This window comes from Penicilliopsis zonata (genome assembly GCF_001890105.1).
Source record: "Penicilliopsis zonata CBS 506.65 unplaced genomic scaffold ASPZOscaffold_5, whole genome shotgun sequence".
Taxonomy (NCBI): domain Eukaryota; kingdom Fungi; phylum Ascomycota; class Eurotiomycetes; order Eurotiales; family Aspergillaceae; genus Penicilliopsis; species Penicilliopsis zonata.
In genome coordinates, this window is record NW_019208915.1 from 1,455,205 (window position 1) to 1,469,818 (window position 14,614).

General features: G+C 54.8%; 5 protein-coding genes across 5 annotated transcripts; 3 read left to right on the forward strand and 2 right to left on the reverse strand.

Moving 5' to 3' along the window:
- Positions 1 to 1,418: 1,418 nt before the first annotated feature.
- On the forward strand, positions 1,419 to 3,883 carry ASPZODRAFT_141535 (hypothetical protein; the record flags this gene model as incomplete). The annotated part of the gene is made up of 12 exons (XM_022724761.1): positions 1,419 to 1,422; positions 1,501 to 2,076; positions 2,132 to 2,195; positions 2,253 to 2,300; positions 2,367 to 2,408; positions 2,476 to 2,723; positions 2,797 to 2,829; positions 2,893 to 3,206; positions 3,283 to 3,516; positions 3,592 to 3,645; positions 3,716 to 3,804; positions 3,859 to 3,883. The coding sequence occupies 12 exons, from the start codon at positions 1,419 to 1,421 to the stop codon at positions 3,881 to 3,883; spliced, it is 1,731 nt and encodes a 576-aa protein (XP_022582493.1).
- Positions 3,884 to 5,460: 1,577 nt separating this feature from the next.
- ASPZODRAFT_63212 (hypothetical protein) lies at positions 5,461 to 8,328 on the forward strand (the record flags this gene model as incomplete). Its single annotated transcript, XM_022729132.1, has 2 exons — positions 5,461 to 6,475; positions 6,527 to 8,328. The coding sequence occupies 2 exons, from the start codon at positions 5,461 to 5,463 to the stop codon at positions 8,326 to 8,328; spliced, it is 2,817 nt and encodes a 938-aa protein (XP_022582494.1).
- Positions 8,329 to 8,501: 173 nt separating this feature from the next.
- ASPZODRAFT_15433 (hypothetical protein) lies at positions 8,502 to 10,676 on the reverse strand (the record flags this gene model as incomplete). The annotated part of the gene is made up of 2 exons (XM_022726074.1): positions 8,502 to 10,538; positions 10,584 to 10,676. The coding sequence occupies 2 exons, from the start codon at positions 10,674 to 10,676 to the stop codon at positions 8,502 to 8,504; spliced, it is 2,130 nt and encodes a 709-aa protein (XP_022582495.1).
- Positions 10,677 to 11,113: 437 nt separating this feature from the next.
- Positions 11,114 to 12,271, forward strand: ASPZODRAFT_63760 (hypothetical protein; the record flags this gene model as incomplete). The annotated part of the gene is made up of 2 exons (XM_022729178.1): positions 11,114 to 11,442; positions 11,506 to 12,271. The coding sequence occupies 2 exons, from the start codon at positions 11,114 to 11,116 to the stop codon at positions 12,269 to 12,271; spliced, it is 1,095 nt and encodes a 364-aa protein (XP_022582496.1).
- Positions 12,272 to 12,386: 115 nt separating this feature from the next.
- On the reverse strand, positions 12,387 to 14,245 carry ASPZODRAFT_64460 (hypothetical protein; the record flags this gene model as incomplete). The annotated part of the gene is made up of 5 exons (XM_022729235.1): positions 12,387 to 13,007; positions 13,055 to 13,462; positions 13,503 to 13,678; positions 13,739 to 13,904; positions 14,132 to 14,245. The coding sequence occupies 5 exons, from the start codon at positions 14,243 to 14,245 to the stop codon at positions 12,387 to 12,389; spliced, it is 1,485 nt and encodes a 494-aa protein (XP_022582497.1).
- Positions 14,246 to 14,614: the final 369 nt, after the last annotated feature.

Below are 14,614 nucleotides of genomic sequence, written 5' to 3' on the forward strand. Positions count from 1 at the left end.
AGATTTCCACATTAACCTAGCGCTTACCTCCTCGGCTCGAATCGCTATGTGAGAAGCGCCTGACGAGGGCTAAAGAAAGCAATTCGATATAGCGTTGATGCCTACTCGACGGGAGAAGTGTTTCCATAATACCATACCAATGATGAGTTGGGCAAGGCTGCCCACCCCCAGCCCAACGTGATGCTTACCGAAATAAGGAGACAACATGACCAGCGGTGAAGAAGAAGACAGCTCACTTCTAGTGACCTCATCTCAGCTGTCATCGCCGATACGATTACGATCCCAATAATAAGGATGATGATGATAAGTGTGTGCTGGTGGCTCTGTACAGCCACAGAAATCAAGTTTAATTTGAGTGGAGCTTCACTTAAAGCCACGCTGCCACATTCATCACGGGTAAGGGTCCATACCTAAACAATCCTCTGAGCCATGGAATTCATAGACAGCTTAAACTGATTTGACGACAATCTTTACCGAGCAGGTTTACGAGCCACGTCGCTTGCAAATTGCCAAGCGGCACCAGTGAGAATTGATGTCCATCCGTGCCACAGGATCATGCCACGAATACCACACCCCCTCCCAAAACACTGTTCAAGGGGATTCTAGCGGTAGCTAAATGGCTCATTCATTTCATGCTGTATTGCGTATGTCCGTGTGTAACGGCAAGGGCACAATCAAGGCCCGATGTTGACAGATCGCACTATCATTTATTTTCCTGCAGGGTGCAGGAGGGGAATCTCGATCAAGGAAAGAGATCACGATCAAGAAGATGTCCAAGAAGAGAGAAAAAAAAAAGGAGACTTTGTGCCAAGCACGAAGCTTGCGTCATGGCCATGCCCAACCTTACCCCCAGATAATAAGGATCAATTACCTGTTCCAGTATATACAACGTCGCAGAGTTGAAGTACTCTGTACGGAGCACGAGACGACCACTTTCACATCAGACTGAAACCTTCTGAAAAGACAGCGCCTGGGTACATGCAGATTATAAATACAGAGCACTACATGCTTCATGTTCAAGGCTATTTGATCCAGGAGCAAGGGGTACACTGACTCCACAGTCAATGAGACTTGAACTTTGATACATGAAAGGCGACTGGCCAGGAACTAGCCTCAGCCTATTAAGCGAAAACAATTTTCTGCCAGGGTTTGTGGCGCGGATCTCCTGTGTTTATCGAGCTGAATGCAGCAACTGATGCGCCTCCTTTTTTTCCTCGGATCGATCGTCAGTGGAATCCACTTCTGTGGCTGGTTCTTTAGAGTTTCTCGAGCGTATCAAGTTATCTGTCGTCGCCGCCCACCCCAGGTAGGTATCTCTTTGTCTCATTTTTCTTTGACATTTACTGATTTTTTGTTGGTCTTCTTCTCTCTTCATTTGTCCTTGACCCCTCCCCACGACCACCACCACCACCATCATCATGCGTGAGTTTTCTATTCTGTTGGCGAGAGGGCAAGTCTGTATTAGACGAAGCACACGAGAGACTGACTTGCACGTGCCAGACATCTATCGGCGCCAGGCGCGTAACCTAGCGTGGTATGACGAGGAAGGCGGCCCGCCATCGCGCAACCCGTTCAAGAAGTTCAAGGCGCACCCGCGACGGACGAATTCCATCCAGCTTGAGTCGCAACTGACCCCCGTACGCACTGAAGGAGACATTGAGTTGACCCCGGAACGGCACCGGCGGCGCATGATGGGCGAGGGTTTAGCGCCACCAGAGCATGCGGACACGTTTCCGGCCGAGTCATCGCAGCATGAAAGGAGAGAGGTCTCGCGGCCCGTCAGTCTTACGGACGATGAGAAGCCCGAGACCATCCCGTCGATGCGCAGCACGGACCCGATCAATGTCTCGTCCGCCACGGAAGCTCAGCGTGATCAGGAGCAGGATGATGGCGAGCTGCGCAAGAGACGGACTCAGACCAACATGGACCGTCTCCGCGCAGACAGCGACACGCTGACAACGACCGAGTCGCATATATCGAAGCCTGACAAGCAAAAGTTCACAGCCGTGGGACAGCTCAAAGCAACCTTGTTCAATTCCTGGGTCAACGTTCTTTTGATCGCCGCTCCTGTTGGAAGTAAGACAGCCGTTTGTCTATATGATTAGGGTTCCAAGACTGATATTCTCCAAAGTTGCGCTGAACTATGTGGATGTTCCTCCCGTGGCGGTATTTGTGGTGAACTTCATCGCAATCATGTACGCACATCCACAGGATGTCATATGAGATCGAATTACTGATTGACGCGATGATAGTCCACTTGCTGCCATGTTGAGTTATGCCACGGAAGAGATCGCCATGCGGTATGTACTCGTCCGGTTCTATCTAGGGCTGTTCTCTTGACTGTGGATGGCTGACGTGTGTTGAAGGACGGGAGAAACAATTGGCGGACTGTTAAATGCTTCTTTTGGGTAAGGATTTCTTTTTTTCTCCCATCAGGGTCTACCGGTTTAACCTTGACTGACAAATCCAAACTAGCAACGCGGTCGAACTGATTGTCGCGATCATCGCGCTAGTCGACGACCAGGTGGTGATTGTGCAGACGTCGTTGATCGGGAGTATGCTGTCGAACCTGCTACTTGTCATGGGCATGTGCTTCTTCTTCGGCGGGGTCAACCGCCTCGAACAGCATTTCAACCCCGTTGTGGCGCAGACAGCAGCCAGTCTGCTGGCATTGTCAGTCAGCAGTCTAATCATCCCTACTGCGTTTAAGACCTGGGCCGACGGTAAATCCCCTGGACTCCTTTCTGGTGTCATAGCTTCTAGATGGCCTTTCCCTGCTAACTCACATATCTGTAGCCGGGGAAGATGGTGTCGCCCCGTTGTCTCGCGGTAGGCTATTTTCCTCCCAACCTTTTCCAAGGAGAAGACGGATTGAATACTAATTGCATATAGGAACGAGCGTGATTCTGCTGGTGGTGTACGGTTGCTACCTGTTCTTCCAGCTCAAGTCTCACACGGAGATCTACAATGCGCCGAGCCCCAAGGTGGAGAAGCGGCGCAACAAGGTGGCCGAGGGGGAGGCGAGCAAGGGAATCGCGCGGATCGGGCAGATTGGAGCGTCGATGGCGGGCCAAAACGCGACGCAGATGACGATGCAGGAGTCGGAGGGTGAGGATGAAGGGGAAGAGCCGCAGCTGAGCGTGACGGTTGCGGTTGCCACCTTGGTCATTTCCACGGTGTTTGTGGCACTGTGCGCGGAGTTTATGGTAAGCCTGCGTCCACCGTTTTCCGTCTTTCTTTTTTTCTTTCTTTCTTTCTCATTTTTTTCCCCTTTTTTGATAGGTCGACTCGATCGATGCGATTACGGCCAGCGGCGGCATCTCGGAGACGTTTGTCGGGTTGATTCTCCTGCCGATTGTGGGCAACGCGGCGGAGCATGCGACGGCAGTGACGGTGGCGTGCAAGGACAAGATGGACCTGGCGATTGGGGTGGCGGTGGGATCGAGCATGCAGATTGCGCTGCTGGTGCTGCCGCTGGTGATTGTCATTGGGTGGGGGATGGGCAACGACGCCATGGTAGGTCAAGAAGGAGAGAAGAAGAGAAGAAGAAGAAGAAGAAAGAAGACATGCTAACGAGTGTAACTACGGTAGACTCTGGATTTCGATGCGTTCCAGGTCATTCTGCTTTTTGTGGCTGTTTTACTGGTAAGTCCCAGCCGAGGATAGAGTTGAGTACCCGAACAAGAGCTAGAGCGCCTCTGACTGATCCATCCAGGTCAACTATCTTATTGCCGACGGCAAGTCGCACTGGCTGGAGGGCGTGTTGCTGATGATGATGTACCTCATCATCGCCGTGGCTGCATGGTACGTCGTCTTCCTTACTGCTTACTGCTTCATTCCGCGCTAACCACCTGATAGGTTTTATCCCGCCCAGACGAGCTAAACGAGCAGAAGAAGAAGAAGAAGAAGAAGAAGAAAAGACGAAGAAAAAAAAATGTACTATTATCCGCCAAATTCACAATTTTCTCTCATTTCCTTTTGCCGATCGGGTGAAAACCGACCGAGCGGGAAACCGGACCGTGGTCCGAAAACGGAGAAAGGGAAGGCCACGGAGTCCACCTCTCTCTCAGTAGCCGTATTTCTTCCGGTGGGCTAGAGAAACGAATGGAGACAGACCAGACTCGTACTCGATGGTGGTGGGCGTTGACCTTTGTACGGATCAGGTTCCATATGCCCGACATGTCCGACATGTCCGACTGCTGCTCTGTAGGGCCCCTGCAGTGTGTGTGTCCGGGGGGAGAGAACCAACCACGCGACGGGAGGACGACGGACTCCCCGAAGACGACTCGCGGGCAGCAAGACCATTCCAGAGGGGGCTAGACTGTGAGACTGTGGGATAACTAGTAGTTACTCCGTCCTGACTCCATAGTCCTCCGTGGCAGCGTGGCTAGTAGGAGATTATTATTATTATTGTGGGTGGCCGACGGTTTTTCCGACGCTGTCCCGAGCCGAGGTCGCACTCCGTCCGTCACGGTCACGGGGTCGGTCCTAGTCACGGGACTGCGGGGCTCCACAGTCCGCGTCTGGAGATGCATAGAGTATACCTATATATATAAACTATCATATGTATATATATATATATATATATATCTATTAGAAGACATGTCTAGATAGATAGATATAGATATACACATAGGATATAGATAGATGAATAATGAGATTCCTCCGTATTCCATATTATATTGTCTAATTTCCATCTCCTCGGGCTTCCCCGGACGGGCTATTTTTTTGCCGCTGCCAAAGAACCGATGCTCCGATGCGGTTCACAAAGCGCAGACGGAATTTCCCAGAAACCAGACTCTTCTCAGCATCAAATGGCAAATGGCAAATGGCAAATGGCACCCCAGTCAGCTCGTATGGCATGATTAGACCAGGGACTACATAAGAAGACACGAAAGCCCAGTAATTTCCGGGCCACCTTCCCCAGCTTCGCTTAAACGCTTTCACCCGATCCAGGATTTACGGAGGAATAACAAAAATAAAAGAATAATAATAATAATAATAATAATACTCATAGTAAAATAAAATACGAAAATACACAATCTTACCCTATTATTATTAAATATCCCCCCCCCATTCGCCTGCAGCCGTCGGTTTTTCTCTCTCTTCGGCTCCCCACAACTCCGCGCTCGGCACACCGGCTTCACCGTCTCTCCACATTCTCCTTTCCTCGTGTCTCTCTCTCTCTCTCTTTCTCTCTCTCTTTCTCTCTCTTTCCCTTTGTCTCTCCCTCTTCCCCCCCCTCTCGTCTCCCTGTCTCTCTCTCTCTCGTTTCATCTTCGTGGTTGATCCGCGTCACACCGTACGACCGATGCCATACTGACGTGTGTGCGCAGACCCGTGGGACCCTGCGAGAACCCGATCGGAACGAACTTCCTTATTAACTGCTTGAGTTTGATTTCTTATTCTCAACAATATACACGAAAGAGAGAAAAAGAAAGAGAGAGAAAAAAAAAAAAAATGCGCTCCAGCATCGCCTGCGCTCGCTGCCGTCGCAGCAAGATCAAGTGCGTCAACAACGGCATCGACACCACCTGTCGCGCCTGCGAGTCCTCCGGCCGGGAATGCGTCTATCCCACCCCGGCGCTGGGCCTGCACGCCGCCAAACGAGATATCCACGCCCTGGTCGACGCCGACGATCGCGACTGGGACAGTCCCAAGAGGCAGCGCTCGCGCAAGGCCGTTGTCGCGGCCGCCGCGGCTGCCGCGGCCGCCGCCTCGCTCAAGGACGTCGCTGCCCACGACGTCTTGGATCCGACGCTGTTGACCGTCAAGGTCTGGGAAAGTCTGGCCGATCTCTTCCAGGCTCATTGTGCGCCTCTCCTGCCCTTCTTGCACCCGGCAAGCTTCCTGGCGCAGATCCGCCAACACCCGCCGACGTCTTCCCAACAACAACAACAACAACAACAACAACAACAACAGGACTCACCATCCCCGCTGGTTCTCCTAGGCGTGCTGGCGTTGACCGCACGCTATCACCCGTCCCTCGTTGCCCTGCACGCCTCCCCCCTGGCGGCGTCCGAGTTCTACGCCGCCGCTCTGCGCGCCAGACTAGCCGCCAGCGATCTGGCCTGTCGTCCGGAGCTCTCGCGGGTTCAGGCATGGCTGATGCTGGCCCTGTACGAGTGGCAGACGTGTCGGGCCACTGCGGCCTGGCTGGCCGTAGGCCTGGCCGTGCGGCTGGCGCAGGCGGCTGGGCTGCTGTTCGAGCTGGAACAACGGTCTGCTTCGTCGGCCTCGCTGTCGTCGGACGAGGTCATTCTCCTCGAGACCAAACGTCGCACCGTCTGGGCCTGTTTCCTGCTCGACCGTTGTCTGGCGAGTGGTCGCTATCGTCCTCGTCTTCTTCGCGCCCGGGATCTCGCCCTCCAGCTGCCGAGTGATCATGCCTTTGCTTTTGGTGAACGTGTCCGTACCGCCCGTCTACATGAACTACCGCCTAGAAGACCCCCTAGCTTTGGCGCAGGAGGAGTAGGTGGTTCTACTACTAGTGGAGGAGGAGGAGGAGGAGGAGGAGGAGGAGGAGGAATGCAGATCCCCAGTATACGGCAGAGTATCGCCGGATTACCACCAGAGTCCCCTCCCCAGGCGAGTATCGGCCCTGGAGGCCCCGACGAGGAGATCGACCGCTGGGAGGTGGGTGCCGAGGAGCCCGTGGTGAGCCGGGTGGTTCGCATCGTGCGCGTCTGGGGCAGTGTCGCGCAGTGGGCGTGTGCAGGTGGCCGTCGTGCTGAACATCTCCCAGCCTGGCAGGGGGATTCGCGCTTCGCCTCGCTGCGTGCCCAGCTGGCCGATTTCCACGATGGCCTCTCGCGCAACCTGCAGTACTCGCCGCGCAACACCGACACCCACATCATGTACCGCAACACCGTCGCCGCCTACACCGTCATGCACCTCGTCGCCTTCCTCGCCGCCCTCGTCTTGCACCGCTCCGCCCTCCCCTTTCTTCCCCTACGATGTACCGAGCCCGGAGGCCCCCCCGATGATCCCGTCGATGCCTCCAGCCCTGCCGCCGCCGCCGCCGCCAGACCGGAGGGGTTCTGGCGCGAAAGTGCCCGTGAGCTGGTCCGTACGGCCCGGCAGATCCTCGCCCTGGCCGTGACCTGCCACGAGCGAGACGTGCTGGCCGAAAACCCGCTGGTAGGATTCGCCGTCTACCAGGCCGGCCTGGTGTTGCTGTATGCCGCGCACTTTCCACACATGGATCCGGACAGCAACGGCATCAATCCTACCACTAATCCTACCGATTATTCCAACCTCGGCGCCGTCAGGAAGAGTCTGGAGATGCTTCGGGAGATGCGTCCGCGTCTGAAGATGGCGGCTGGTTGGTTCCGGACCCTGCATCGTCTGCACCGGTACTGGACCAAGGCACAGCGAGACTCGCCGCCTCCTCTCCTTCGTCGAGGCACCATTGTCGACCCTTCCCCCCCGGACGAATGGAAGCGGCTTGACAAGTTCTTTGCCGACGGGGGAAGACCAGAAGACCAACTCCTCCCCGACGAGGAAGACGAAGGCCGCAACCGGGTCAACAGCGTGAGCGACCGCATGAACAGCCTCAGTGACCGGGTCAATAGTATCAGTGATTCCGGCAGCACCACGGCCAACAATGTGGTCAAGAGCGAGGCCAGCGTCGACCTGTCGGACCATGACCCCCGCCGGGAATCATGGGTGCCTGTGAATAACACGACGACGACGACGACGACGACGACGAATAACACCAACAATCCCACGGGCAGCCCCAGCATGACACTGCCCTTGCCCGATGAACGGCGGCCGAGTCTGCCCTTACCAAACAACCCGGGCAGACCGTCTTTCTCCCTTCCCTCGCTGCATCTCAACCCGGACGGATCCCTCTTCAACAGCGGCAGCAGTCCACCCAGTCTTCCCTCGTTGACGGCGCCGACGTCCTCCTCATCGCGCCTCCAGTCTTTCAACTCGATCTTCCCCCCTCGACCATCGCCACAGGCACAGTCCCAGACACAATCACAGACACAGTCCCAGACACAAGCTCAACAGCAACATCCTCCGCAGAGTCAAACACCACCCACTCTTCCCTCCATTGCAGGGCTCTCGATGCTCCCTCGCCCAGTGTCGACGTACCCGGCCGAACACTGTCTTCCTCCTGACCCGGTGACCTCGAACATGAACATGACCGTCCCCCTGACCGTGCCCTCGCCCATGCACATGAACATGAATATTCTCGCAATGAGCTTCGGGGGCGACGACGTGATTGCCTTTCTTGCAGGGAGTGAGGCGGATTCATGGGGGAACATGACCGCCTCCTCCGAGGGGGTTCCCATCGGCTGGATGAATGCTATATGGAGATGATTTTTTCTTTTTCTTTTCTTTTCTTTTCTTTTCTTCTCTAATGATTTCCCTACGATTTCTTTGGATATGCTGGGCGGAGTATGGAAATGTACCATGATATGGATGGATATGGATTCATGATAGTCTAATGAACCTTCAACACTATTATACTCTCTCCTCTCCTAGTAATCCTTCTAGCTACACAGAACAACCCGTCCGGTACTTCGTATCTCATACCGAAGGGTGAACTTCTTTTCTTCACCGGGCAATAACTGCGTGGTCCACTTGATCTGGCCAGCTCTTTCACCAGTACTTTCTTCTTCTTCTTCTTCTCTCTCTTCTCCACAGTCAACGGTCAAGGGGTCCAACAGGGTGACTTTGACATCCTTGTCTGTGGGGACAGGGATCTGCTCCAGAACAAGCAGGCGAGATAAGGGTTCCGAAGAGGTATTCCGCACGGTACACACGCGGGTGAAACGGGCCGACTCCTCTTTCTCCTTGAAGAAGCCGGCGGTGGCGGTCCCTCGTTCGAGAGTGGGCCCGGTATACGAGACTTGGACTGTGGGATCCACGCCCAGCGAGAGGGTAAAGTATTCGTTTGGGGCGCAGGGCGGCATCTCCCTGTTCCCCAGGAAGGTTGAGTCGAGGGTGATTCCTGTTTTGGCGCGGAGCAGGGCGGTGGCGCTGTTTTGCAGTCGGGCTTCGATCATGGCGGCCCGGCGCAGTTTGGGGACGACCACTCTCCGCAACGAAAGGGAGGGGAGCGTGAGTTGCGAGAGGATGTGGCGTCGGGAGATGCTGCTGGGTGGTAATGTGCGCATCCCGAGATTGTAGGTTGTCGTCAGGCCGTGCTCTGTGCGGAGCGAGTCCAAGGGGATTTCTGGAGCTGGCTGAGTTGATCCAAAGGGACTATCTTGGGCTGGAGCTGGGGCCCCGAAGAGTCCAGGTGCTGGATCTGGAGCCGGAGCCGGAGCTTGAGCTTGAGCTGGAGCCTGAGCTGGAGCTTGAGCTTGAGCGTAACCTTGAACTGGGGCTCCAAAGAGTCCAGTTGCTGGAGCTGGAGCTGGAGCTGGAGCTTGAGCTGATCCAAACAGAGATTTAGCCCGTCCACCTGCAGCTATAGCTTGAGATCCGAATGGAGATGATGCCTGGGTAGCTGGTTGAGCAAAAGCTCCACTCGCCGGTCTGAATGGAGCTTGAAGAGCCGCAGGTTTTCCAAATAGAGGATGAGGTTGAGCTGACTGCTCCTCCCTGCTCTTCATCCCCCCCTCCCAGAGCCCTGCCTTCTCGTCCTCGCTTGCAAGCCGGATACGCCAGGGTTTCAGCGTAGGAATGCGCTCGTCCAGCCCGGAAAACACCGCCTGGGACGAGCTGAGGATGACCTTGGCGTCACGCCAGGTTTCGGAGGTTCCATTGTGGTATTCGGCGCGGTAGACCAGTTTTGCAGACGACGTCGGTGTGTTGATGTTCAAATCGTACTGGGCGCGCCAGCCCGCCCGGGGCACCATGTAGCTCAGCCGTAAGGCTGCTTCTCTTTCGGTGTCGTTATCGGCGTCATCTTCGCTTTCGACCTGACAATCTAACAGGATAGTAAGACGGTAGACAGCGTGAGGGCGGAATCTGCGTCGTTCGTCGCGTTCCCGACGGCGCTGATGCGCGCGTTGCTCAATCTGGCGTCGTCGCTGCAGTCCCTCACGCTGAGCAAGCCTAGACGCGGCCTTTTGGCTTCTTTCCCACGCGTGTTCCTCTTTCTGGACGGTGCGAGCGAGTTGGGCGATCTCCCGTTCCAGGTCTGTGATCTCCTCGCCGGCCTGGGCGTGGCGGACATGCTCTGCTGCGCGCTGGTCATGGTAGAATTCTATAAAGGTCGCCAGCTGGGCGGTTTCGACTTCGGCAGCCTTCATGCCCAGGCCGTACTGGTCGAGGAAGCGCAGCGACGCGGTCGCAGCCGCCTGGTTATCCTGGGCGTGCGCCAACGCTGCCTGGCGGGTTCGGAGCGACTGGCGGGCCTCTTGCAGCGGGAGAGGAATTGTTTCGGTTTCTCTATCCTCTTCTTCTTCCTCCTCCTCCTCCTCTTCTTCTTCCTCTTCTTCTTCGTCGGCTTCACTGTCTCTCGGGACTAGCTCTGTCTGGGTGTCGGTGATGGTCGCTGGACCGGAGCCTTCAAGTCGGATAGACTCGAGATTGACGAGGGGGTCAATTCCATCCACGATAATTTCATTGAGGCCGGGCTAGTCGTTAGAATAGAAATAGCATGTTATGAAGATCTAGCCTACCTTGATGGATATGTTGATATCTCGGACGACTGTTGCTGTCGTAGGGTGGAAAGTGACGGAGGTGGTGGGGAGGGAGGAGATATCGTAAGGCATATTGAATGTAGAATGTAGAATAATAGATAGAATGATAGAATGATAGAATGATAGAATGATAGAATGATAGAATGATAGAATGATAGAATGATAGAATGATAGAATGGTAGAATGGTAGAATGATAGATTAATTAGATGAAAGAAGATGGATCAAATAGAGTAAAATTATGAATACGAACGGACTGGGCTCCTCCGCAGGCAACATATTAGAAATAACTAATCTTTTATTGACAGCATAATATATATTCTCTATTCTCTTAATATTCTTCTATCTATATATCTTTATCTATATATCTTTATCTATATATCTTCCATATACTTTATCTATATATAAAGAATGTATCCCTTGTTACACATACTTCAGGCAACTGTATCCCTTCTCTTCTTCTTCAATCCATCATTTATTAACTGACATGACTTATTTATCTCTCCTAGCCATGGCTACTGCTACTGCAGCAGCAGCAGCAGCAGAAACGCTGTATGCCTCCCACTACAACGGCTCCGTCTACGCCTTGTCCCTACAAAACACCTCCCTCTCTGTGACCGCTGAACTGCGCACCTGTGGCTCCATGCCCAGCTGGTTAACCCTCGACGCGAGAACAGAAACCCTCTACTGCGCCGATGAGAGCGGAAGTCTCGCGCAGGGGACCAATGGATCGCTGACTGCTCTCTCGGTGAACCCGTTGGCTGAGATGGTCAAGACAGAGACTCTCCCGGGTGGTGTAGCCAGTCTCATCTACGACGACCGCATCGCAATTGCTCATTAGTAGGTTACATTCATAGAAAATAAGCATTTGATAAGTACTAATTGTTTTGACTGACCTTTCAGTGAGGGATCTGCCGTGTCAACTTTCTCCCTCCCATTACTTCCCTCCTCCTCCTCCTACCAATCCTTCACGTACGAACTTGCGACCCCCCTCTTCGATCCGGTCAGACAGGACGCACCACACCCGCACGACGTCCTTTTCGATCCATCGGGGGAGTTCCTTCTCGTTCCTGATCTGGGAGCGGACGTGATTCATCTGTTCAGAAGGGCGGAGGAGCGCCTGGAAGCCTGTCCGGATCTTCCTGTCCGAAGGGGAGATGGACCCCGCCACGCTACGTTCTCAAGAGGGTATCTATATGTTTCGAATGAGCTGGGGCGGACAGTAAGCGTTTATGCTGTCCACTACGGAGATTGTCTGTCCATACAATTGATTCAAGAAATAACCCCGTACCCGACTGCCTTACCTTCGGGCGCTACCCCGGCTGAAATCAGAGCGCGGGAGGGGAAAATCTACGTTTCTATACGCAGCGACGCGGCGTTTGCCTCCATGGACTCAATCGTTACTCTGTCCGGCGATGACCGTGGATTGTTGAGCTTTACTGCGATGACTTCTTCGGGGGGGACCGTCCCGCGTACGTTTGATATCAATAAAGAGGGGAACCTGCTGGCCGTGGGAAATCAAGCGAGTAGCTGCGTGGCTATTCTGGAGAGAAATGTGCAAACCGGTGAGCTGGGAGATGTTCTTGCTTCGATACAGGTTGGGCCGGAGGGTGTTGCAGGGACGTCGACTGGTCTGAGTAGTGTCATTTGGGGAATCAACAAGATATAGTAGAGACAAAGAACAATATAATAGGTAGTCATCATTCGTATCTAAGGCCAGCTTTTATAGGACCAGTCCTATAACATAACAACATAACAGAACATACATATATATACTCATACGATCAACGGAAATCCAACTGAAACGCTTTCCATTTCCCGCCTACCGTGCGACATCGCGGACACCCGCGCGGGTTGGGATAACTCGTTGGCCCGCGCGACAGGCCGTTGCCCAGACTCGAAGTCACGCTGAGGAAGGAGACCGGCGGGCTGCTGATGAACATGCCCACGCACTCGCGGCACACCCCGCAGATACACTCCGTGCACGCGTAGCAGTCGGCCAGCGCCCACGGCCGCTTGCAGTGCGCGCAGTAGATCTGGATCTCGCGCGGGCGCGCAAACGTCGACGGCGTGGGGTTCGAGAACCGGTGCTGCGGCGGCCGAAGTAGTCCCGGCCCGGGGCTGGAGTCGGCAAAGTTCTTGCCGGACGTCGACGACTGCGAATCCAACGACTCGATCGACGGGAACGGCTCCAGGTCCGAGTCGCGGCTGCGCGGGAGCTCAAACGGCGGCGGGGTCAGCGACTTGTGCAGCGGCGACGCCGTGTACGATTGCACCTGTGCTGCGAACGGGCGCGTGGGTGCCGGTGGAGGAAGGCCTTGGAAAGCCGGCGGGAGTGACGACCGGTGCTTCATCGGCGCGGACGTCACGCTGCTGACCAAGGGGGGCATAGTGGGGGAGGCGGCCTATTCTTTAGAAATAATACCATGTAATAAAAAGGACAGAGAAATACCTCTGATCGGTCATCATCAACCTCGGTGGCTGAGGTGGCAGCCTCGATGAGATCCTCCCAGCGTTTGCCCTGGGCCCACGCGGCGGCCTGCGGTTCGGCCGACAGGGCTTTGCGTTCGCCCAGACTAGGCCGACGGCCAAGTTCCTTGGAGCGGATGCGTTCATGTTTGCGACGGGCGTTGGACGTGATGGAGGACTTGCGGGGTGGTTTGTCACGCCGTTGGATCGGCGGGAGGGTGGACGAGCGATGCAGCGGCGAGGGGCCGCCCAGAATCGACGATAATAGATCCCGTGGACGCGGTGTAGCAAATGGGGGTAGCACCTCGTGCTTGAAATGGTCGCGGATCGAGGGCAATTCGATCGAGGAGCGCATGCGCTCGCGGGTGAGCTCGTTATCGGAATGTGCATCCTAAACGTCAGCATATATTAGCATACACACACACACACACACATACACACTCCCTCAAGCTACATACCATGTCCGTTTCCCAGTCCGAAGCTAGGCGGTTATGATGCAATTGGGCGAGGGCGACGGCCGCAGTGGCCGCAGCTGGATGGGCGTCATCCATGGGACGCGGGGTGGCGGGGGAGCTGGCATCGGCAACGTAGATATCACGGTCGAGGTCTGATCGTTAGCTTATCTGGGTTCCTATCGATCTCCGCTATTTAATCCATCTGCACCCACCATGTGCATGTCGCGAGATAGGATCTGGGGGCGACAGATGAGCTCGTTGGTCGGGCGGAGTGTTGACCATCAGCAGGAAGCTCTCCTCGGTGGCGGGTAGCTTGGGGATGTAGTGGTTGGGGTGCGCCCGACGGATGTGCTCCTGCATGGAGCGATATCGCTTCTCCTATATCAGGTGTCAACAGCATTTCTCTCCTATTTGTGCACATGTATGTTTGCGTGCGATATTGTGGTGTATCTGTGTTGAATGCTCGAGCTAAGCTGCGCCCGGTCGGCAATAGAGGGAGGAGGAGGGGGGGGGGGGCGAAAGCGAGAGGAAAGACTCCAGTCTTTCCACACTCTCGACAGCTTCCTCGATTTCAACAATTCAACAATCATTCTAGAGAGACTCACGCCGAGACATCGCTTGCGACAGTTGGAACCATCGTTGTTCTTCAGTGGACAGACGACCTCGTTGTTGGCGTCGGTGACGGAGAAGGAGCCGGTGAGCGAGGCCCGGGGGGGCATGTTGTCGTAGATGTAGTACTGTAATTCGAAGAGTCGATTGGAACACAGAGCAAAGTAGTAGCGAGTCAGTGAGTCGATAACTGGATCGACATTCCCAGGCGTGAGGTTAAATCGAGTCGATCGAGTCGGTAAATCTCGAGGGAGAGTTTCGAGGGGGAGGCGAGAGGAGGAGGAGGAGGAGGAGGTGGAGGGGGAAAGGCGGGTTCGTTCGCCTTCGGGAATCCAGCCAGGCGGGATGTGAGAGACCCAGTCCAGTGGGGAGGGAGGAATGTGAGCAGAAAAGGAACAAAAGAAAAAAACGAGAACAGCGTTGCAGCACTAATCAGATGAATAGCTTGCGATTTAGCTCGACTCGACTCGACTGGGGGG